The sequence below is a fragment of the Emydura macquarii genome, unplaced genomic scaffold, assembly GCF_026122565.2.
Source record: "Emydura macquarii macquarii isolate MOO-44397 ecotype Brisbane River unplaced genomic scaffold, CSIRO-AGI_Emac_v2 contig_1253, whole genome shotgun sequence".
Taxonomy (NCBI): domain Eukaryota; kingdom Metazoa; phylum Chordata; order Testudines; family Chelidae; genus Emydura; species Emydura macquarii.
In genome coordinates, this window is record NW_027131390.1 from 85,338,542 (window position 1) to 85,359,668 (window position 21,127).

At 42.9% G+C, this 21,127-nt stretch overlaps 1 protein-coding gene across 1 annotated transcript; it reads left to right on the forward strand.

Annotated features, from left to right (window-relative positions):
* Positions 1-3,725: 3,725 nt before the first annotated feature.
* On the forward strand, positions 3,726-4,791 carry RPRM (reprimo, TP53 dependent G2 arrest mediator homolog). Its single transcript, XM_067549890.1, has one exon. It carries the CDS (start codon positions 4,265-4,267, stop codon positions 4,592-4,594), a length of 330 nt encoding a protein of 109 aa, XP_067405991.1. The 5' UTR covers positions 3,726-4,264; the 3' UTR covers positions 4,595-4,791.
* The last annotated feature ends 16,336 nt before the right edge of the window (positions 4,792-21,127 follow it).

Sequence of the window (21,127 nt, forward strand, 5' to 3'; positions counted from 1 at the left end):
CCTAATGTGCAGCCATCAGGGAGCAAGTCATTCCTCTCTGATTCTGATGGTGCATTTCCACTGGTCCTTGATCATCAGTGTAAATTAACTCAATTTAGGGGCTGCTCTTATGGCAGTTAACTATAGTCTCTTTGGAACCATATGCCAGTTGGCACGCTTCATTTCATCCTCTCATGCCATGGTATTGAAGGGCAGCTGATGTAGGAGGTGGCTTCACCCTTTTATGCCAGCTGAGAACCCCCTACACTGTTGAAATTCCCAGCTGACTGCATAGGGACAGATGCCTGAATGGCCAGAAGTGGAGGGGAGAATCTGGGCCATTAGTGACAAATAAACCATACTGAGAATGTATCTAACCTTATCGTAAATTGCACAGCCTCAAAAGAGATATTGGAACCAAGTCCTATGAAGAATTGCTGTTCCCTGCTCCCACAAGATAAAAAGAGAACAGCCCTAACATTCTTAGGTGAACAAAGGAACAAAACAAAAATATTTTACCAGGTTAAGAATGGTTCTCACCTGTTACTGGAAAGCTAATTCTTTTTTTGACAATGGAAGTTAAGAATGTCCCAGAGGTCCTGGAAATTACTTCACTGCCTGTAGCTTCAGATGGCTCAATGCAGCCCTTACTAATCTCATCTGAAGATTCTTTTATATTATCCCCCCAAGTGTGTACAAACGCATGAGTAGTAAAAGACATGAAGGAAGCAACTCTCAAGGCATTAGAAGTATCAGTATCCAGAGAACCAATAGGTAGAAGCCATTCTAAAGCACTTGTCTCAAAAGAGAGTCTATATAGATTAACCAGACTGCTTGTACTATGGAAACTGAGTGTTGTATAAAATGCATGGACATTTGCTGATGTTGTTCTCTTTGCAGTTGATGGGAGATTTGCCATTGGCTTCAGTGGGACCAGCATTCAGCTTTCATACAGCAAGTTCAAAAATAAAGTGCCCTCTGTATTATAAAACAGCATTAAAATCTTGTTAACCAAATCTTATCAGAGCACAATGCAATGGCCACACAGTATTAATCACAAATAATATCCTTGATATGCAAGCACACTCAGATGTGGTACATATACACAAAAAATCAAAGTGAAACTGTAGCCCTCTGTGTTGGGAATGATTTAGCTGGTCCACATAATCTTAATCTGCACAAAGAACAGGTAATTTTTCAAACTATGTAACAAGACTATTACACAACTCTTTTAAAGGATGTCAATAATATTTGTGCAATGTATTAATAATATAAAAGAGGAAGAGACAAGTAGTGCAGATATGTATAGAGAATCTGGGGCAGATTATATACACAAAATAGTATTATTTGTATAGATACATGGAGTATATATGCGCAGTGCATTTAGATACTTTCAACAATCAGATTACGTCAACATTCTTTACTTTAATTCAGATTCATTTCCTATTCTATTTATTGGTGCACATGTGTTAATGACAACACAGAATTAATGAGGGCCTGTATTTCATCTAGCTGCAGTTCTATACAGAGCCCTATGCATGATGCTCCCATCAGGGGTAGGTGTAATTTGCATGAGATGTATCACAGCTGGGTCAGAGAAGATATGTACTAAAGAACACTTATTATTCCAAGCCCTCCCCACCCCACTCTACCCTCACCCACCTACAGTTGTGGCTGCAAAGCATATGTAAAATGCGACGTCCTCAGATATTTGGGAAATTCAAAAAGGTACACAGCAATGGTCCCCCACTTAGCTACCTCTTTTCCCCATACACATTTGCAGAAGAGGTAGCCTAAATTTGGCTCTTTAATCTTACTCTTCAGGGACCACTAGTTTTGAGTTTAATTTGATGACTTCTCTAGTTAGTGCTGGCAGTCTCAAATATTTACTTAAGAGATTAGCAGTTTTGTAATGATCACACTGTAAACAGGTGGCACCACAACTTTGTCTTGTTGCTGCCAATAATTAGTTCAGATTTCCAGAAGCTGTTGTGAGAGTGCATCCCTTCTCTGTGTTTCTCATTTCAAAACCCATTGTGTGTAAATTAGTACTGACTGAGTGTTGTCTCTTATACACACTAGATGTCACTACATGACCTGAAATATACTCTGGATTTTAATCTATTTCCTTATTATTCTCAAACAAAAAATGCCATGCAATAGAAAATAAATTGCTCCCAAAAATATGGTTTTGCTTTTGAATATAGATAAATGAAACCACAACTAGCAATCACACTTTCATTTTAATAGTAGCGCAATGCATTCTGCTTTGTTTCTTACTACCATCTTTCAGTTTATTAGCTTCTCTGACTGGAGCTGCTACTCATCTCAAAGAAAACTTTTGTAGCTTGATTAGATTTCAGGTGTAACCACCTGTCCTGATTTTTATCCTGCTTGGAGACTCAGTACCAATTCTAGATTTCATCCAAGCTGCAGCAAGTGCAACTGAAGATGGGCAAAAAGTGGCTGTGCATTACCTTTATGCTCCCCCAATCCTGGAACCAGCTGGTCCCAGTCATCAGCATGTCTCAGAGAAATTTCAGCCCTCCTCTAACCTATGGCCAGCCATCACAGCCCCAAGGGGCTATTTCAGCATCCACAGATTGCCAGGGCATAGGGACACTCTGGCCAGGCCTTCTCTCCCTCAACACCAATGTTTAGACTATGAGCACCAGAGTGAGGACTCTTGAGTTCTGTTCCTGACAGCCACTTGCTGTGTGACCGTCACAGGGTCCACTCACCCCTAGTGTCACCTCCTACTGGCCACTCTGGAGATTAGCTCCTTCCAGGTGCTGCACCCTCCTCTGGCAGTCTCTCCACCCTTCATCTTCTCACCCTGTGGCCCTTCTCAGGAGCTGCAGCTTCAGCTTCATGACCTGGCCCTCTGGTCCTCCCCCTTCTAGGGTATCAAAGGCTTTTGGGGAAAACTGCCCCAGGCAGTCTGCTCTCCTCTGCCTGGTCTGAGCCACTTCCCCAGTAGGTGGTAGAGGAACCCAGGCCAGTCCTCTACTCCATGTTCCAGCTTAGGGGCCCTCTAGTCAGCAACCAAGGTCTGTTCCATCCTGGACCCTAGTGCTTTTTCCCTGAGCCTTTCTGTACCTTCTGGCTCTCCCCCCTTTTCTGGATTTGCCAGCCCTAATTTTCTCCTCCCAGAGAATAAGTAACCGCAGGCTACTTCCCTCTAGAGCCCCGAACACACCTCCCTTCTGCAGAATTCTTCTAAATCTTTTGCATAAATAGAGAGCAAATGTAGATGCTCATCTTACACCAAAAGAAAACAAATAATACTGGCATCAGAGTAAAGGTGCTGCAAAAAGCTAGATCCTTCCAGGGATTCTTTTTGCTGCAATCACCCAAACTGCACTGCCTAAACAGAGATATTCACCCACTCCTGCTGCCCACTATAGATCCAGACCTTGTGTCCCTATGCAACCGGCTTCACAAAAGGTTGAATCTAGCAAATTAGATTTTACCAGCACCTGACAAACGTTGGCCACACACTCAGAAATTGTACCATCAAAACAGAAACAAAGTGTCACTGCGGGTAGCTGCCTATGCACTAAATGGAGACGGTCCACGTAGACAGTCAATGTACAGGCAGTAAAACTCAGGGAGGGCTGGCAATAGCAGATGTGCGTCAGGGAAAAATTAGCCAGGCCCAGCAGGATGCAGGGGCCAGTGTAGAGCTTTTGTAGTAACAATGCAGTTACCTCGGACCAGGATGTGTCGGGGAAGGGAGGGAGGCTGCTGGCTTTTTGGGGGGGAATAGGAGCGGGCTCTTTCTTCTCTAGCCAAACTTGCCAGCTGTTTAGCAGGCACGGCAGCCTGCCCGCCAGCCTGTCACATCCCACCGCCCCCGCTGTGAGACCTACAGCCCTTTAAAAACAAACCCAACCCAACCCGATCACCAAATGACTAGGCAAGTGCAGCAGCCGCCCGGCTTCCTTGCAGGCTGCAGCGGCAAGGCGGAGCCGGGAAGGGGCGCTCTCCCCCCGGAGCTGCTGGCGGCAGAAGCAGCGAACACCTCCCGCGGCCAGGGGCTCCCCAGCAGAGTGATCGCAGCCCTCAACCGCCCGGCAGGAGGAGGCGGCTCCTGCGAGCTCGGTGTGGAGCGGGGGGCTCAGAACTCGCCGGGAGCTGGCGCAGCCCGGATCGCGCCCCGCACCCCCGCCAGCCGGCCGCTCCCTCCCTCTGCCGAGCTGCTGCTGCATGAGGCGCTCGGGGCTGCTCTTCCCGGCCACCTGTTCCGCTCTCCTGCGCCCCGCGCCCGCACCCGTCCCCGGGCATGAACGCCTCGCTGGGCAATCAGACGGAGGCGGCGGGGCTCTTCCTGGCCAACAGCAGTGACTCCCTGGAGCGGGCCCTGCGCTGCTGCACCCCGGCCTCGGTGGTGACGGACAACGGCTTCGTGGTGACCGGCCCGGACGAGCGGAGCCTGTACATCATGCGGGTGGTGCAGATCGCCGTCATGTGCGTCCTCTCGCTCACCGTGGTCTTCGGCATCTTCTTCCTGGGCTGCAACCTGCTCATCAAGTCCGAAGGGATGATCAACTTCTTGGTGAAGGACCGGAGACCTTCCAAAGAGGTGGAGGCGGTGGTGGTCGGGCCCTACTGACAGCCGGGGGCGGGGGGCTCCCGCTGAGCATCCGCCGAGGAAACAGGTGGCCCCCGCCGCGGCCGAGGCTGCCTTTTGACCGAGGAGGCCAGCCCCACCCCGGCAAGGGGCGCGGACCTTGGCAGAAGCCCGCTGGCTCGGGGGCTCTTGAACTGCCTGTGAGGCTCCGGTGACACTCCGGGCGGGTGGCTGGCCGGGGAAGCAGAGCCCCAGCGAGGCAGCCGGGAAGCGTCTTTCTCTCGTCTGTCCCCCCCTCCCCAGGGCCGCAGCGGCGCCTCCTCTCCCCCAGCGCCCTGTACATAGCGCGCGTCGCACGGCCCCAGCTGCGCTCCTCGGGTGAAGATGGGGGAGGGGGGGTTGGTAAGGAAATGCTGCTGGTCCGATGTTAACTCCGGTCTTACAGACTTTCCGTCCACGCCGTGGGTGAGAGCCGGCTCCGGGGTGCGGTCCCCAGGCCGCCGTGCGCTGTCTCCGCACAAAGAGCGCTAACCCGCCCGCGGAATGTTTGGAAGTTGTCTTTTTACTGTCGCTCTGTCCGTAGCCGGGGGCCCAGGTTGCACGGGTCGCTCTGTGCCGCCCGCAGAGCCGGCGAGCCTGAACGCAGAGCCCGCGGCTTCTTGTCTCCGCCTTGTCCGGTGTACACAGCACAAAGCGCTCGGAGGGGAACCGGCTTGGTCTTTTCTTCTTTCGTTTGCTTTAATAAACACGTCTGAAACTTTTCGACTCTGGGTCCTTCGTGTCCTTGTGCGCTCCCACGAACAACCGTAAAGTTAGCGGAAGGGGGCTGGAGCAATGCAGCGTCTGGTCTGCACTTCGCCCCCTGCTCCTCAACAGGGAAAAAAAGCTTAGAGGATGGAGAGAGGGGAAAGGGGGCTAGAAAACAAGACCTTCTAATATTGTAAGACCGCAGTAAGCTAGAGGCCACGCCATTTCTTTTGCACGTCTATTTCCTTTGTAATTGGTCTATGAGTTCAGTGGAATTCAAATGAGTCAACACGACTGAGGTCAGTTTCACTGGAGTGTATTTTTGAGGCACGTCCGCAGGTGCTAGGAAGGAGCTGGGGGAAAGGATAAGCTTCTGCCACGGTATGTTCCACCATGGAAAACATGTTACGCAGCTAACAAAAAGCGAGGAGCAGTGATCTGCTAGTGGTCCTCCCTACTATAATTATTTTTAGAAAGGGAACTCTGATGAGAAAAGTATCGACTGAATCGATGTACGTGCCAAGTCGATTTAGCCTGAAATATCACAATACCTCGTGTTTGCAACTCAGGATTCTTCCGTCTTATTTTGCTTTCTTAAAGTTCCATTTTAGTAATAAAAACAAATAAGGGTGATGAATTCATTGTCTTCTGAAAACTGAATGATACAATCTGAAAGTAAGACCACCACTTACAGCACTATCTAAATGCTTGAATCGTGCCAAGAGCCGGATATGTGCCTTGGTTCTTGACACAATGGTTCTAGTCTTTGATCAGTGGTATAGCCCGATTTTAGGTCTTGTACTCGTGTGTGTGTGTGTGTGTTCCCCCGGAATACTTAAAACAATAGATAAAATCGTGACTGCGAAGTGCATCATTGTCATCACATTCCTTTGGGGATAAAAATTACACATTGAAAGGTTTTGAATCTTCAGTGTATTCATTTCCTTTAAAGGGATAAGGGAACATCTTTCTGTGTGGTTTTGCATGCTGGTTTATCAGATTCCTAAGGGTTTGGACTAGTTGCTAGTGATAAATCAATAGATCTGCATTTGCTCTAGAAGTGAATTCTGGCATAAATATACTGTCACTGACTGAAGGCAACAAAATCCATGCAAAAAGACTTCAGCAGCGTGTCTGAAAGCCAAGTGTTTCCGTCATTGACGTACAAAATTTTGGAGCAAGACTTTGCTTTCATTTTTTCTTAGACTTTTCTTAAAAGTTTTTAAAATATTACTTGATCCATCAAAAGACAGCGGATCCGAGGAGGTCATTTGTGTAAGTCAAGTTATTAAAAGTTCCTGCTTCAGTTGATCAAGGTAACATTCATCAAATACAAAATGCATAATAAAGTTAAGAGGGTGAAATTGAGCAGGTTATGAGACTATAGCTCCACTGTGAATAATATACTGGTAAATAATTAAGGGAAACAATTCACACAGTTCAATGAAAACCACTGAGACAAGCAGAAAATTCCCTATAGCTCACCATGCACTTACTCATTTGCTGCATTTAAAGGAAAGATATGAATAGATCTGCCTGTTTCCTCTGGAATAAAAGTGCTGTGGAATTTGTTATTACATCAAAGTAAAGTCATATTACTGAGATCTTTCAAATGAGACATTGGCAAGAACTTTAACCACACCTCAATCTTTTCCTTAATTCACCTTTCCTTTTTGTAGCTGAGAATGCGGCATGTTGACAGAAGTGATAATTCTGAATGTAGAAAGTTTAGTCATTTGAAACAACACAGATAACAGTGTTGCCAATAATCTGAGTTGCAAAAGGTACATAGCATATTCATGAAACTTCTGGGATTTGGCTCCTTTCAACTATGCTTATGAGACATAATAAACACTTGAAGGGTAACATACTACTGACTAATCTCTTCCAGAAGCCACAACATTTCCACCATTGTAAATCTAAAGGATGACAAACCTCTATTCTTGTAACAAAATAAAACATCAGCAGTGGGTGATTTACTGATCAGTTGGACAGAATACCAGCAGCCTGGCTCCGTTCCAACCAAAGGACCTCATAAAGGATAAGCCCCCAGCCCTAACAAAACGTTTGTGACTGGTACATGATGCCTTTTTAAGCTCTTTATAATGATGGTTCATTTCAATTCGGAAATTGTTTGAAAGAATTTTCTGATTACATGTTGGAAAGTTTCTTGCCTAAATTCTTCCCTAGTATTACCCCAGCTGACAGCTATCCCTTTCTGGTGCAGAAGTGCAGAGAAGTGCCAGGAGGACTTTGACACTCATGAAGCATAAAAAATTGTGAGATATTCTGGGTATTTATAATATGCAATGGCCAGACAGAAGGAACTGGACACTGAGGGAAAATATCTCTCTGTTGGAGACAAATAATTGTCCCCCAAACGAATTTATGAGGAGATTCTGATAAGTGCAATCACTTCATTCTTCTACTATGGAGGAAATCATTTACTTCCCAGCTCACACTTGTCTAGACTTTGCTAAATACACTTGGGCACCAGCAGCTCTTGAGACTGATGGGCAGTCAACTATGTGAAGGTAGCTTCTTTAGACCATTTTACACCTCAGTCTAGTGGCAGTTTTAGGAGAGCATTTAGAAATCTCTCATTCCTGAAGTATCCCTTTGTGATCTCAAACAAGCAACAGCAAGTGAACTCATAGAACATACTTAGAAGAAAATATTATGGGTTATGGCAAGTAACTAGTTGGAATACCACATGGTATATAGTAATATCCACACTATATCAGATGATTTATTTCCCTAATGATACTTGACTTGCCTATTTGCATATTGTTAATGTTTTATGGAATGCTAACTTATTTGGCAATAAAATTGATTTAAGATTTCAAAAGTGTTTTGTGACAATTCAGTTATAAGATTATCTCAACACCACACACACACACTTTCTGTCTTGTTGCTTGAATACCAGCAAAGCAATTTAAGCCAAAATTCCCGATTAATCTTGCACTCTTTCATTTTCCAATACATGAAGCTCTTAGAGAAAGAAAGAACTATTAGCACTTGGTAAAACAAAATGTAAAATCAGCACCAGAATAAAGATCCTGGAAGGAAAGTTTCCATTATACATTAAAAATGCTGGTCCCCCTGATGTTCAGTGACTTTAGCGGAGCCAGGATTTCATCCTAAGACTTCAGTCCAGGTGTCTATTCTCAGCTGTTTCACAGAGCACAATTCCAAAGAATTCACACAGTCACAGGAGCATGCAGGAATCTTACTCCATGTTCATATTATTTGCCAATCCTCTAAATATTGAAATATATCTATATCTACTTCACTTTTTTAAAGGAGGAGTAAAGTCAAAGGCTTTGTACGGGCGTAACAGAACAGAATTTGGCTTTATTCTTTACATTTGCTTCAAGCATGCAAAACAAAATAGAATAGAAAATGGATTCCTTATTTATGTTAATATTAGTTTCCTCAGTTCTGTGGTAAAAAAGCTCTTAGAAAATCTATACAAATTCCAATACATTCCCTTTCTCCCTACCAATTAATGGCACATTTCTCTTTTGGCTTTTGCACTCTCTTGCTTTTGTCTCCCTTGGCTTTTGCATCTTTCCTTGCAGCTGGCTATGGAATGCCGGTTTTGAAACATCACTGAATAATTATAAACTTCACCCTTTCTCTAAAAGCTGGTTACAATGTGTGATGAGCTCTCAAAACAAGAATCAAAGAGTATCCTACTCACTTGCCAAAAAGTCATTGAAACATTTTGCTCAGTGTATTAAATGGAGATACATTTATTAAGATAGCTCCAGAAACTGCAATTGCTTTTAGATACACCCATTTAAATGTTCACAGGCTAAATTTGTCTAGATGGCTGTGCAATTTTAATTTTATGCTCAACACATTACAGTGGCAATAATAATCAAATGAAAACTTTAAGTATCTAGAAAATGTACACTTCTTCTAATAAAATACATGCAAGCACTAGCCCTTGTTTTGCACTCCTATTTAGGCAAAATTCCCACTGATTTCAAAGGGAATTTAGCCTGAATAAGGAGTGTCAGATCTTTAGTGTTGCCTATTTGTTACTAACCCAGGCTTTATTGTAAGTGACAGGCTCAGCTAAATTATAAGGACATACTGTGTACTATCATATTTACCATTTAAACTGGTCATTAATCATATATCATTTAATATATTCAATATATTGAGTACTTTTAATTTTTGTTATTGGATTGGAAAGCTTTAACCAATCGTAACGGTGTCTCCTAATACAATATTTATGTTATATAAGCATAGAGAACACATTTTAGTATTAATCTCTAGTTGAGAAAATTTTAAAACATTGAGTTTGAGCCTATAGTGTCTGTCATGAATCATTAAAGAACACCTCTCTCTCTCTCTCTCTCTGGGGATGGGGGGAGTACATGTGTGAATGGATTTTGCTGAATGAAAGATCCATTGATTTCAGTAGACCATGACTTCAGATGACCAGTACAGTTAAAGAAACCCCCAAGGACATCATGTGTCTCAATTATTTTGTATTTAAGAGCAATGGTGGCCTCTCCATAATTGAGATTGAGACCTGCTGTCCACTAAAAACCTAATTTCCCATTGGTCACCTCAAAAATATCCTCAAACAAGGTCTATTCTCCTTCACACCTTCATATGTGGACAGTGGTTGGTAGCCATTTTTAAATTTTTTATTTATCTGCTAATAACTTAGATAATTCTGCTTCTCTGGGTTTCCACTGCACTGTGGCATTTCCTCAATTGCTCCCTTGGTAGCAGTACTCTGAAGCTGCAGTAGTCACCGTAACTTTAAACAGAACCCCCTCTGTAGGTGGAGAGCAGAGAACAGCTGCAGAAGTTCAGAGCTTGCCCCCACCTCTCCTCTGTCCCACCAACACCCAACCTCCTTACGTGCTGATGTGCAAAGAGCTGGCACAGAGCTGGGGTCCATACCTTAGTGAACATCCTTTGCACAATCCTCTGAAATCCTGCCCCCTTTCCCTGTCTGGATCAGAACTGCACAGGCTGGAAAGACTTCAACATGAGGAAAGGTCGCAAAGATTGAGACAGTTTCATTTGGAAAGGAAATTAATGGCAAAGGACAAAGAAATATCTAAAACAATGAATGTAATAAAAAGGGCAAATCAAGTGCTCCTGTTTATCCATTTCATAATGCAAGAAGGGGTCATTTAATGAAATTGAAATGCAGCAATTTTAAACTGAATAAAGGAAATCTTTCTGATCTATTCAATGCGTGGTTAGTCTTTGGAACTCATTGCCACAAAGTACTAGTGAGCCCAAGACCTTAGTAAGTTTTAAAAAAGGAATACAGATTTTATAGAGGTAACGAGAACAGTTACATCAGATAAGGTAAAATGTTTTTACGAAGGATATAAAACCTCATGCTCTAGGGTATAATCCAACCACCAATTGACAATGGTTGGGAAGCAATTTTCTCTCTGAGCAAATTACTCCATAATTGTTCACTATGGGATTTCTTGCCCTTTCCTCTGAAATATTTGGCACTGGCACTTTTGGAGATAGGACACTAGACAAAATGGACCCAATGGTCTTCTGCAGTAATTCTTAGGCTTATAGGATATAATCATAAAAATTGAAAATAGCAGAAGTCCCCAGCCATTTCCCTGATGTAGGAGCCCTCATACAATATTTCTGATCTCTCCATTCCAGGGCGGACATTCACTGAAGAGTTTCTGCTCTTTGAACATTTTGTAGTTCCAGTTGGGCAGTTTAGGATGCTGCCTCACCTCCTTGTGTAACTCTCTTTTCCATGGAAGCCACTAGCTTTGAACCTTCCCGTTATCCACTGCAAATTATTACTCTGATTTCATCACTGTGGAATGATGTGCTTACACTGTCTGCACTCAACTTTCTTCCTACTGCCAATTTCCCTTATCCCACCCTCCCTACTGCTCTGCCTTCCCACTCTTTTTCTGACAAGCCCTTTCCTTCATAACTGTCTGAAATTCTTCTTTTCCACTTCTGGTACCCCATCATCACATATCCACAGCCATACACACCCTGTCACGCCTGCCAGGGCCTCTGCTGCCAAGCCTCAATTTCTGCTTCTGCCTTGCTTTCTACTTCAAACTCGGCCTCTCCTCCCCACTTTCCCCACAACAAACATATCACCAGAAATGTACCCTTGTCTCTGCTGCAAAGTCGTTTCTCTATAATTAAGAATTGTATTATGGTAGTGCCCAAAGCTCCCAATCAGGGCTGGGGCCCCTATTATTACTAGCAGTTCTGTCTACTAGTAGTAAGCCCAAGAGGCTCCATTCAGTATCGGGAGCCCATTATGTTCAGCTTTGTGCAGTCCCTTTTCTGAACAATGTGCAATCTAAATAGACAAGACAGACAAAGGGTGGATGGGAAAAGAGAGGCAAAAAGATGTAAAGTGACATGCCCAAGGTCACACAACCGGTCAGTGGCAGAGCCAAGAAAAGAATTCTGGTCTCCTGAATCCCAATCCAGTGTTGTATCCACTGTATTCCTCCACCTCTCAGGCTATGTCTACACTTACAGCAGTGTGCAGAGTGCAGACACTGCACACCCAGCTAGCATGGGTATAAATAGCAATGTAGACAGTGATGCATGTCTTAGGTGAGCAGAATACAGTAGAGTGCCCTACACACCTGAACCCTAGGGTATATACCCTATACGACTCTCTAACTAGCCAACCAGTGCATTCCACGTTAACACTGCTATTTTTAGCACTGTCCTATCCCACTGCTTCCCAGTTGCTAGAACCTTTCACTGTGGTGAGTAGCTGCACATGTAATGCCTGTACTCTACACACTGCCGTAAGTGTAGACATGTACTGTACAGTACAAGTACTGTATATAAGGCTTACTGGATGTGCAAATAAAAAGGAAGACATGGTCCCTGATCCAAAGAGTTTATCCTCTAATTTTAAACAAGATACAACCAGTGAATGACATGAAATTTAGGAAAGGGTGGAGAAGACAAGAGTAGCAATAAGATAATGCAGTCGCACAGGTCAGCTATTTCACAACTTGATGGTTCTAAGATAATCTGGAAGCAAATGAAATTTGCTATCCACAATGACCTAGCTATCATTAACTGGCTGGTTCCTTGTAGGCCTTACAGAAGAAGTGGGTCTTGAAAAGGATTTTGAAGAATGAGTGGACATTGGCCCGAATAAGAATGTTAGCGCTATGTACAGACAGCAAAGTCTGAGTTTGGAAATGTTATGGAGGAAGAAGTGGCAGGATTTGGATACATGTGGGATGTGACTGATAAAAGAGGGAAGTCATCAGATGCTATCAATCCTTCCTCCATAACATTTCCAAATATCAATAATTTCCTTTCTGTCTAGTAGACATATTCAAAGAGTGGGTGAGAGCAACAGCCAGGGAGATGAATTTAGCTGCTACTTTTTGAATTGCACAAGACCACTGTGCAAATCAGGGATATCAAGAAAGAGGAGGAGGAGTCTGTAGTCAGTGTGGGAGATTGTGAGGGCCTGAATGACAGGTCAGTGCTACAATCCTGAGTGACAGGAAGGAGAACATTGTCAACAGTGGCAGATATTGGTGAGGCAAAGGGAGGACTTAGAAGGAAAAGATCAGGAGCTCAGTTTGGTCATGTTAAGTGTATGCTGTTGATGAGACATCCAAGAGGAAATTCAGAGAGGCAGGCCAAGGTGAAAGATTGGAGGGATGAGGCAAGACATAAGCAGAAAGGATGATGTGAGAGGTAGCCATGTAAATATGGTGGTTGAAGTTGTGTGAGTGGATGAGATCACTCAAAGAAAGTGCATAATGCAAAATGGGGAGGGGAAGGAGAACCCCTTCAAAGAAAAAACAGAAATGGAAAAGGAGAACCAGCAATGACAACCTCAAGGGAGTACAAGATTTTGAGAAATGGTTTGGTCAACACTGTCAAAAGGAGGAAAAAGATGGAGCAGAGATTCAAAGATCTGTCCCGGAAAATAATCTGAATCCATTCTGAGAGCTGATTCAGTTGAGCGGAGAGTACAGAAGCCCAATTGGAGGGAATCCAAGATGGAGTTAGAGAAGATGAATATGAGACAATAAAACTACTGCTCTGTAATTACTTTATGTTTTAATAGAAATTTAACCAACCATTATGTCTCTGCATTTTTCATTTTCTATATCTCCTAATTGCTTTCCCTCCTCCTTCCTTCCTCTGTGAAAAAATGTTAAGGTTTTCTGGTCCCTTCATCTCTTCTTAATGAAGATATTATTCAGTCCTGTGGGAAACATTTCAACCCACTACATTTACATTTCAGAAACATTCTTCCATCTCTAACTAAGTTCATTATAAGACAAGCAAAGATTTCCTGTAGAGTTACTAGGACAGTGCACTGTGCAAACTATCATCCATGTACATTCCAGTGACAATTAGTTGGAGCTACAATCTGATTCCCTGCAGACAAATCCGAACATTTACAAGGACAGTTTTTTAAAATGGTTTCCAAGACAGTGAAGTTTCCTTTTATTACTCTCATTTCCCTTTGCACAGTCCAGAGGCTGTTATTGTCTCGCAGAAAATATATGTAGGTCTTAAAGTTCTTGTCAGAACATTTGGTGGAATTAAGGCTTTTTTTTTTTTTTTTTTTTTTTGCTAGCATAAAAGCAACAAATACATTTTGATTTCTAAAACATTAAAGTGAAACTTAGAAACTTTACTTTTAGAATCCCAGCTTCTTTCTTGCTCAAATGACTTTAAATCCAAATGATGTAGCTGTCCAATTTACTCCCTTCTTTACAGTTTAGTTGTGAGGAGACACTGTCTTTTTTTAATGGCAACAAATTTTGCTTGCCATTGAAGAGTATATACAATTATTGAAGAAACAAATCAAGGAGAGTTTAAAGTATCCAGCACTCACTGTACCCAGTAGCTTGGTCACTAGCTACTTGGGACCTACTCCACAATTATAGAAAGTATTTTTAGTGACATGAACACATGATATGAAAAATACACAAAGCAACATATCATTCCTATGTCCCTTACTATATCAATATCAGGTTAGATTTCTTCCTTTTGCTTCTATTTCAGATGGAATATAGTTCTAGGGATCCAGATTGTGGATATTTAATGGCCCATCAAACCTAATATGGTTCTATGCTTCTATCTGTGGCAGAGACTTTCAGCTACTTCAGTAGCAGATAAGGGTGCACAGAAGCATAGTGAAGGTGACAGGCAGCTAGCAGGATCCCTTGATTGCAGATCAGTTGCTGCACATTCCTTGTGCTAATGAAAGAGCAAGCAACATAGTTACTAACCCTACCTCACTGATGGCGTGAGAGAGAATTGCATCCCAAGGCACCTGATGATTAAATTCTCATTTTATAATTTTCAGCTGCTTACCATGATTTCAAATTTTGTTTTGTTTTCCCTCCATTTATTTGCTATAATAGTGTATATAGTGGCATGGAAGGTTTCAGATGGAAGAAAACAAAAATTACTATCATTTTTTTTCCAAATGTGGATAAAAAAATCATACGCAAACTACAACAGGAAAGAGGAAACATTATTGTTGGGTGGTAGTATTACCATAGTTGGGTTGATATTCATTGCAGTCTGTGACTGGGTGGACTAGGCATTTGCTGCCCTCTGCTGGAGGCCCAGCTGCTGGGGCACACCCGGACTAAAGATTATGTTCTTTTGGGGCGGGAGAGGTTGGAGAGGGGGGGGGGGGGGGGCCGAAATTTTAGACCTCCAAGAGTCGCCTAGAGAGGCCTCCCAGAATCAGCGGCTGGTAGAATCACCAAGAGTTGGTCCTACAATGGCTAGAAAGGCTGGGAGCGAGCAGAAGTCAATCAGGGGAGGGCCCAGCAGGCAAGGTAGAAGAACTGATTGCTTCCTTCAGTGGTCAGTTCTGGATGAATCTGAGGCAGAAGGATCTCCCCTGTCTTAACTCAAAGAAGCCTGGCCTGGTCAGGGGCCTAAGACTAACTGCACCTTTTTGACTGAGTCAGTGAAAGACTGTTTCATGCTGTGGAATTTAAAGTCCAGGTGGCCATTTGAGTTGGATATCAGTTGACTTGCTCCACTGGTTCAGGTGAACCTGTGAGTCTCTCTCACACCACCTGCTTTCCATTGGCATATCAGATGGGCCACCATGGAACAGCTCAGTGCTTCCCCCAATAATCTTGTGGGGAAACAAACTAACATAGTTTGGTGTTGCATTCATAAAGGTATCACGGAGTGGGGAAATAGTAGACCCCTCTCTGTACTGCTTTTGTATAATCACATCTGGAATATTAATTCCATTGAAGCTACAACAGTCTCAAAAAGATACTGAAGTTTGAGAGTGTTCAGAAAAGATCAGCAAAAATCATCAGAAGACTGGAGCAACGTAAAAAAAGATAGAAAACACACAAATATATATAGCTTGGGTAAAGGAATAGAAACAAGAGAGGAGGAAAGCATGATATGAGTCTATATGATGTATTGAAGATGAAGGTGGTGCATGTATAACTTGGAGAAATAGGATGGAAAATTTTGCTGAATTACCAGAAAAGCTTCCTGACAGTAACAGATATAAGGCTGTGGAGTAGTCTCCCAAGGGAAGTAGTGGAAACTCCATCACTTGGGACTTTTAAACTAGAGTGGACGATATATTGGAAAAGGTGCTGTAGGGAACAATTTGCAAGGAACTGGAATAGATTATCTAATAGGATATTTCCATCACTAACGTGTAAGTTTCCAAGAAAAGGAATGAGAAAGTGTTAGCAAATTAGTTCTTCTGTAGTATGCTAAAATACAAGTAGCTGTTGAAACCCTGACATATTCTGTACAAACGAAGGTTTCATACATCTCAGGAAAGATGTGTGCCATTTGCACTGCCAGCTAAATGTATCACTATACTCAGTAAGTTGCAGAAATGAAAAGTTCCTTCATACACCTATAGGTATTATACATGAAAATGCATGAGAAGTTAGCAAGTGAAGAAAGCAACCTTGAATGATATTCAATTCAGCAATTTTATGAAGTGTAGGAAGAAACATACATCCTGCACCACAATCACTAGCCTCAGAATATGCCTGTTGTATGACAGAGAGCTACATTTTCAAATCCCACTAAAAATTATGGGATTTGTGCACATAGTGGAGCTGTCACTCAGAACTTTAAAAATACATCCCCAGTGTCTCACTAATCCACTGAATAGTTTTATTAAAATTACTGCATCTTCAAAAAAACATGCATCTCCCTTTGCCAACCACCCTCTTGAAAAAGCTGCAGCATGTTTAGTAAACATTTTGGATTGAAACACAGAACTGTATATGTTAAGAGATGGAAAAGATCACTTAGGTCATCTAATTCATCTACCGTTGTACATTAACTAGTGCTTGTTTAACCTAATTTTAAACAACAAAAAGACAGGGTTGCAATCAGTTCACATAAAGACAATTGTTTCAGTCTAAGAAACCTCATTCTCCAAACTTTTCCTGATCTGCAGCCTAAATATTCCCTTTCTTAATTTCAGCTGATTAGAGTAACTATATTCCTTTGTATCATCTTGATAATTTTGTTCTTTTTGCCTTGTACAATCTCACCAAGATGCACAGGAATATAGATCCCTACCCTATCACTCATATGGACATATTTCCTTTCTAATTCCATCCTTCCATTTTTCAATGTGGGCATTTTTTCTTGGGCTTTTCATGTTGTCTTGTAAAAATGGGACACTATACAGTATCCAGTTTGTGTTGGTGTATAAAGTCCCCACACCGGGCCCAAAAGGATTAAAAGACAATACTGGGCCCAAGTAGTCCTAGGCCCTGGGCCTGCTGAGCATGCTCCAGCTGGACGAGTTAATTAAAAGGGAGCTCAGAAGCCCAGGTAAAGGATTGTGGAGCAGGCTGCAAGAGAAAGGAATCCTTCTCCAGGAAGCCAGACAGAAGATGGAGCCAGAGAAGGGAACACAGAATGGGTAAGGCCTTCCCTCAGGCAGAGCCTTTTCCAACCACCACTTGTTTGAGAACCAGCAGGGCCCTGCTCCTTTGGACTCTTCTGTTGTTGTTGAAAGACTAACTATTTGAACTACGGGAACCATGCCCCAACCTGAAGGGATCCACTGATAGGAAGTAACCCAAGGAAGTGGATTTGGACTTATTGCAGGGAGGACCCTGATGGTGTTGCTTCCCACAAGGCTCTGGGCTGTGACCTGGTAAAGAGGGAATTCCCAGATCCCCATACCACACCTCTTTAAGGACTGAGGCCAGAAACAAGTGGAAAGCTGAAGATCCCAGTCTCAAAGTCAGGAACAGATATCACGACTGCTCTGACAGTGGGGCAAGGGACTGGAAGGCAGGTGGCTAACCCAGTAGGCCACCCAGACCCATAAGCCCCTTATCACAAAGTTTTATATGCCATTTACCTGATATCATAGTTTTCCTGTCAAATAACATCTCTTGCCCATTTTTATGTATCAAAGAACTTTCTGAGTAAGAATAAATATAGCCACACAATATTTTTTTTTAAAAGTGAGAGAAGATGAATTTACCTTACAAAAGATCTGGGATGAGTAATAAACGGAACCTAGTCAGAGCTATCTAATAATTCCTACTCATACATCTTTGTCTTCTATCTAAAATGTGATATATATATATATATATATATATATATACACACAAATAAAAGCAGCACTTTAAGCCAGTGGTTTCTTGCCTTTTGGGAAACTACTATCATTTTTTATTTGTCATATTGTAAAACCTCAGGGCCCCAACTGAGACTAGGGACCCTTGAAGCTGGACACAGTGAGAGAGACTTCCTGGTCTGAAGAGCTTGCAGTCTAAACAGACAAGACAGCACAGAAAAGTAAAGTGAATTCCCCAAGGTCACACAGCAGTACAGTAGCAGAGCTGGAAATAGAGACCAGGTTTCTTGAATTTCAGCCCAGTGCTTGATCCACTCTACTATGCTGTGTTTGTAACAATACGCGTGTGGTGCCCTATCCACCCAGCCTTTGTGACAATAGGTTTTAGATATACCCAAGCTTTCTGCAGGTTAGAATGCATAGTTAAACATGAAGTGACACCCACAAGCAGAGATGCTCACCATTAAGGGCCAATATGTTTTTGATCAGGCCTAAAGAACCTAATCTTGTTTCCATTTAAATTCATGCAAAACTTTACCTTGCCTTTAACGAGACCTTGACTGGTTCCTTGAGAAAACCTAAAGCCTAGGCACACATTGTAGTTAGGAATCATTGCCAAGTGTTGGTATTCTTATCTTGCTTGGAAACCAAGATCAGGGAGACTTTGGATCACTTTAGTACACAGTTAAATGCCAATTCCTATTTATTTGTTTATTTTAGTCCTACAGCGTGTGGGGCTTTTGAGATCCCTTTAGTACTGTGTCTCATTAGTACATACCTAGCACTTCCAATTTGGTTCCAATTTTGTTTTCAACAGGAGATTTTAAAATAAAAAACACCAGCTTGTTTTGTTTCCAAGCCTTGTTGCAAAGATTCATTCTTGTGATTGATTAAAAGCACCGTTCTATTTTTCCAGCAAGAGACCCACAGTCACTGCCCTAGGGAGCGTAAACTGCCATTGATCCAGTTCTACTGCTTTGGGATGAAAGTTCTCAAATAATTTGTCTTGCTCTTAATGAATGTAAGCAGAGTCAATAACTCTTGTGTTTACCAAGGGAACTTGGGTGTGAGCAGCAATCAGGGAAAGCTGAACAGTTCAGTATTCTCTACAAGACACATGCCAAGGTATTTAGGTGCTTAACCTCCCATTGATTTCAATGGGAATAAGGCACCTAAATGCCCTTGTAGATCTGGGTCCTAGCCACCCAAGGGAATCCACAAACCCTGGGTTAGGTGACTAAGCTCCCTATACAATCCTTGGGGAGAAACAGACACCTTAGAATGGGCTCCACAAACGTCAGCATGCTGGGCAGGGAGCCACTGAGAGGGGTCTATCCTAAGTCCTGTCCCTCTCATGGAGTTAGGAGCCTAAGTCTGGGCTATAGGGGGATGCTCGTCTCTGTTTGCGATCCACAGCCAGGAGCCCTCTCCTAGAGTCAGGCACCCAAACCACTTCTTGCAAGAACAGTAGCAGCACACAGGTAACTCTACACGCAATGGTTCGGGGGCAGGAGCGAGGGAGGAGGGGCTGGCGGCAGCCTCCTTTATAACTTTTAGGGTAGTGGTTAGGGAGCTCATCTGGGATGTGGGAAACTCTGGTTCAGTTTCCCCCTAGGGTGCCTGATGAGGAGAAGGAATTGGGACAACGGTTTCCCACTTCTCAGGTGAGTGCCCTAGGCACTGGGCTAGGGGATATTCTCATGTGGGGTTCTCTGAGTCTTCTCTGTTGAAAACATTTCATTTTGCATAAATAATTAAACAGGCCTTGGGCCAGAGAGAGTAAGAATTAGGGCACTCACCCGAGAGGTGGGAAACCCCTGTTCAAATCCCTTCTCCTCAGGTACGGGGGGAGGGGGCAGGATTTGAAACAGGGTCTCACATCCCAGATGAGTACACTAATCGCTGAATTAAAGGCTATCAGGGCTGCCTGTCTGTCACTCATTGGCCATTGTGTGTGGAGTTGGTCATGCTCAGAGCATGCCTACCAAATCAGGCAAGATAAGCATTGTCTTACATATCGTCCCTTGGTTTGAGGATCACACTGGGATTTAGGTGTAAAATAGGAGCCTAGGCACCTGTCTGAGCAAGAAGGATGCATGCCCAGGGGCAGAAACATAGGCACCCAGGAGTCTTTTATAGTGAAAATTTAGGCAGCTACAGGGTTAAGGAGCAATTAAATCTGCCTAAATCTGGGACTTAGATGCCTAAGTATATGGCATATCTTTTTAGAGGCGCAGCTTGTGCTGCTGCCCAGTGTCCAAAGGCATTGAGCTTTGCACAGGCATAATGATTTTTTTTCTACCACAGTTAAGCACTACAGTTTTTCCACAGCTGCTTGCATTTCCCTGACTTGCTACAGCCATGACTTGGCCCCATCACTGAAAAGCAGGGCTAACATACGAACATATTTCCTACCTTGGAAATGTGAGGGATTTAGCAATATCTTTTTGGTATGGATTATTTTTGTTTCCGATCAATTTTTTTGTTCTTTTCAAAATAAGAAAGAAAATAGCCTGCCCAGCTCATCTGGGAAACAGTCAAAGCAGCACAAGAAGGGAACTGCTCAGGCTTTATATGAAATTTGTGCTACAATTACCTTCCTTTTTATATTTGGTTCACTTCAAAAGCATTTTTAAAGAAACGATTCATAAGATGGAGACTCTTCACTGCCACAGAAATGACTTAATGAGACTGTGAAACAGACCTACTGCACTGCTATAGCCACTCCGTTGGAGTACAACACAAAGTACATCTCAGAATATACTAGAGGTAAAGGTAGTTTAAGAGTCATCATTTATTCAGCCATTCTCATTCAGCTGCCCTCATTTATGTAAAGGAAAACTCTCTTATTTGGCATGGAAGCCCCAACTGGGAAGTGTGTAGAAATAGCAAAGCCAAGTAGACTGGAGAACTCAGGTCAGGAAAGTAGAAAATATCCTACTTTGCTGTAACTGATGAAGGAGAAACAACAGAAATGGTGGTAGATAATTAAACTTTTATACCAGGCACTCTTACCAAAGAATACCTATCGTACCTTTTAAAAATTCTTCCCATCATAAAGAGGATTTACACTGGCTAACACTGAATTGCTAGAAATAGGAGACATTCCCTTCCTGCAGAATGGGAGCAATTGTTAACACGTCAGCAATGAACGGACCAGTGAAGTCTAAGTGAAGGGTCTTGGGTTCATAGGTGTCAAGATGCCAGCAGTGTGTAGCACCATAGCAGACTATTGCCTGATT

Bases quoted from the DNA above. Each gene is read 5' to 3' on its own strand.
- RPRM (XM_067549890.1), top strand. From the start codon at position 4,265: ATGAACGCCTCGCTGGGCAATCAGACGGAGGCGGCGGGGCTCTTCCTG.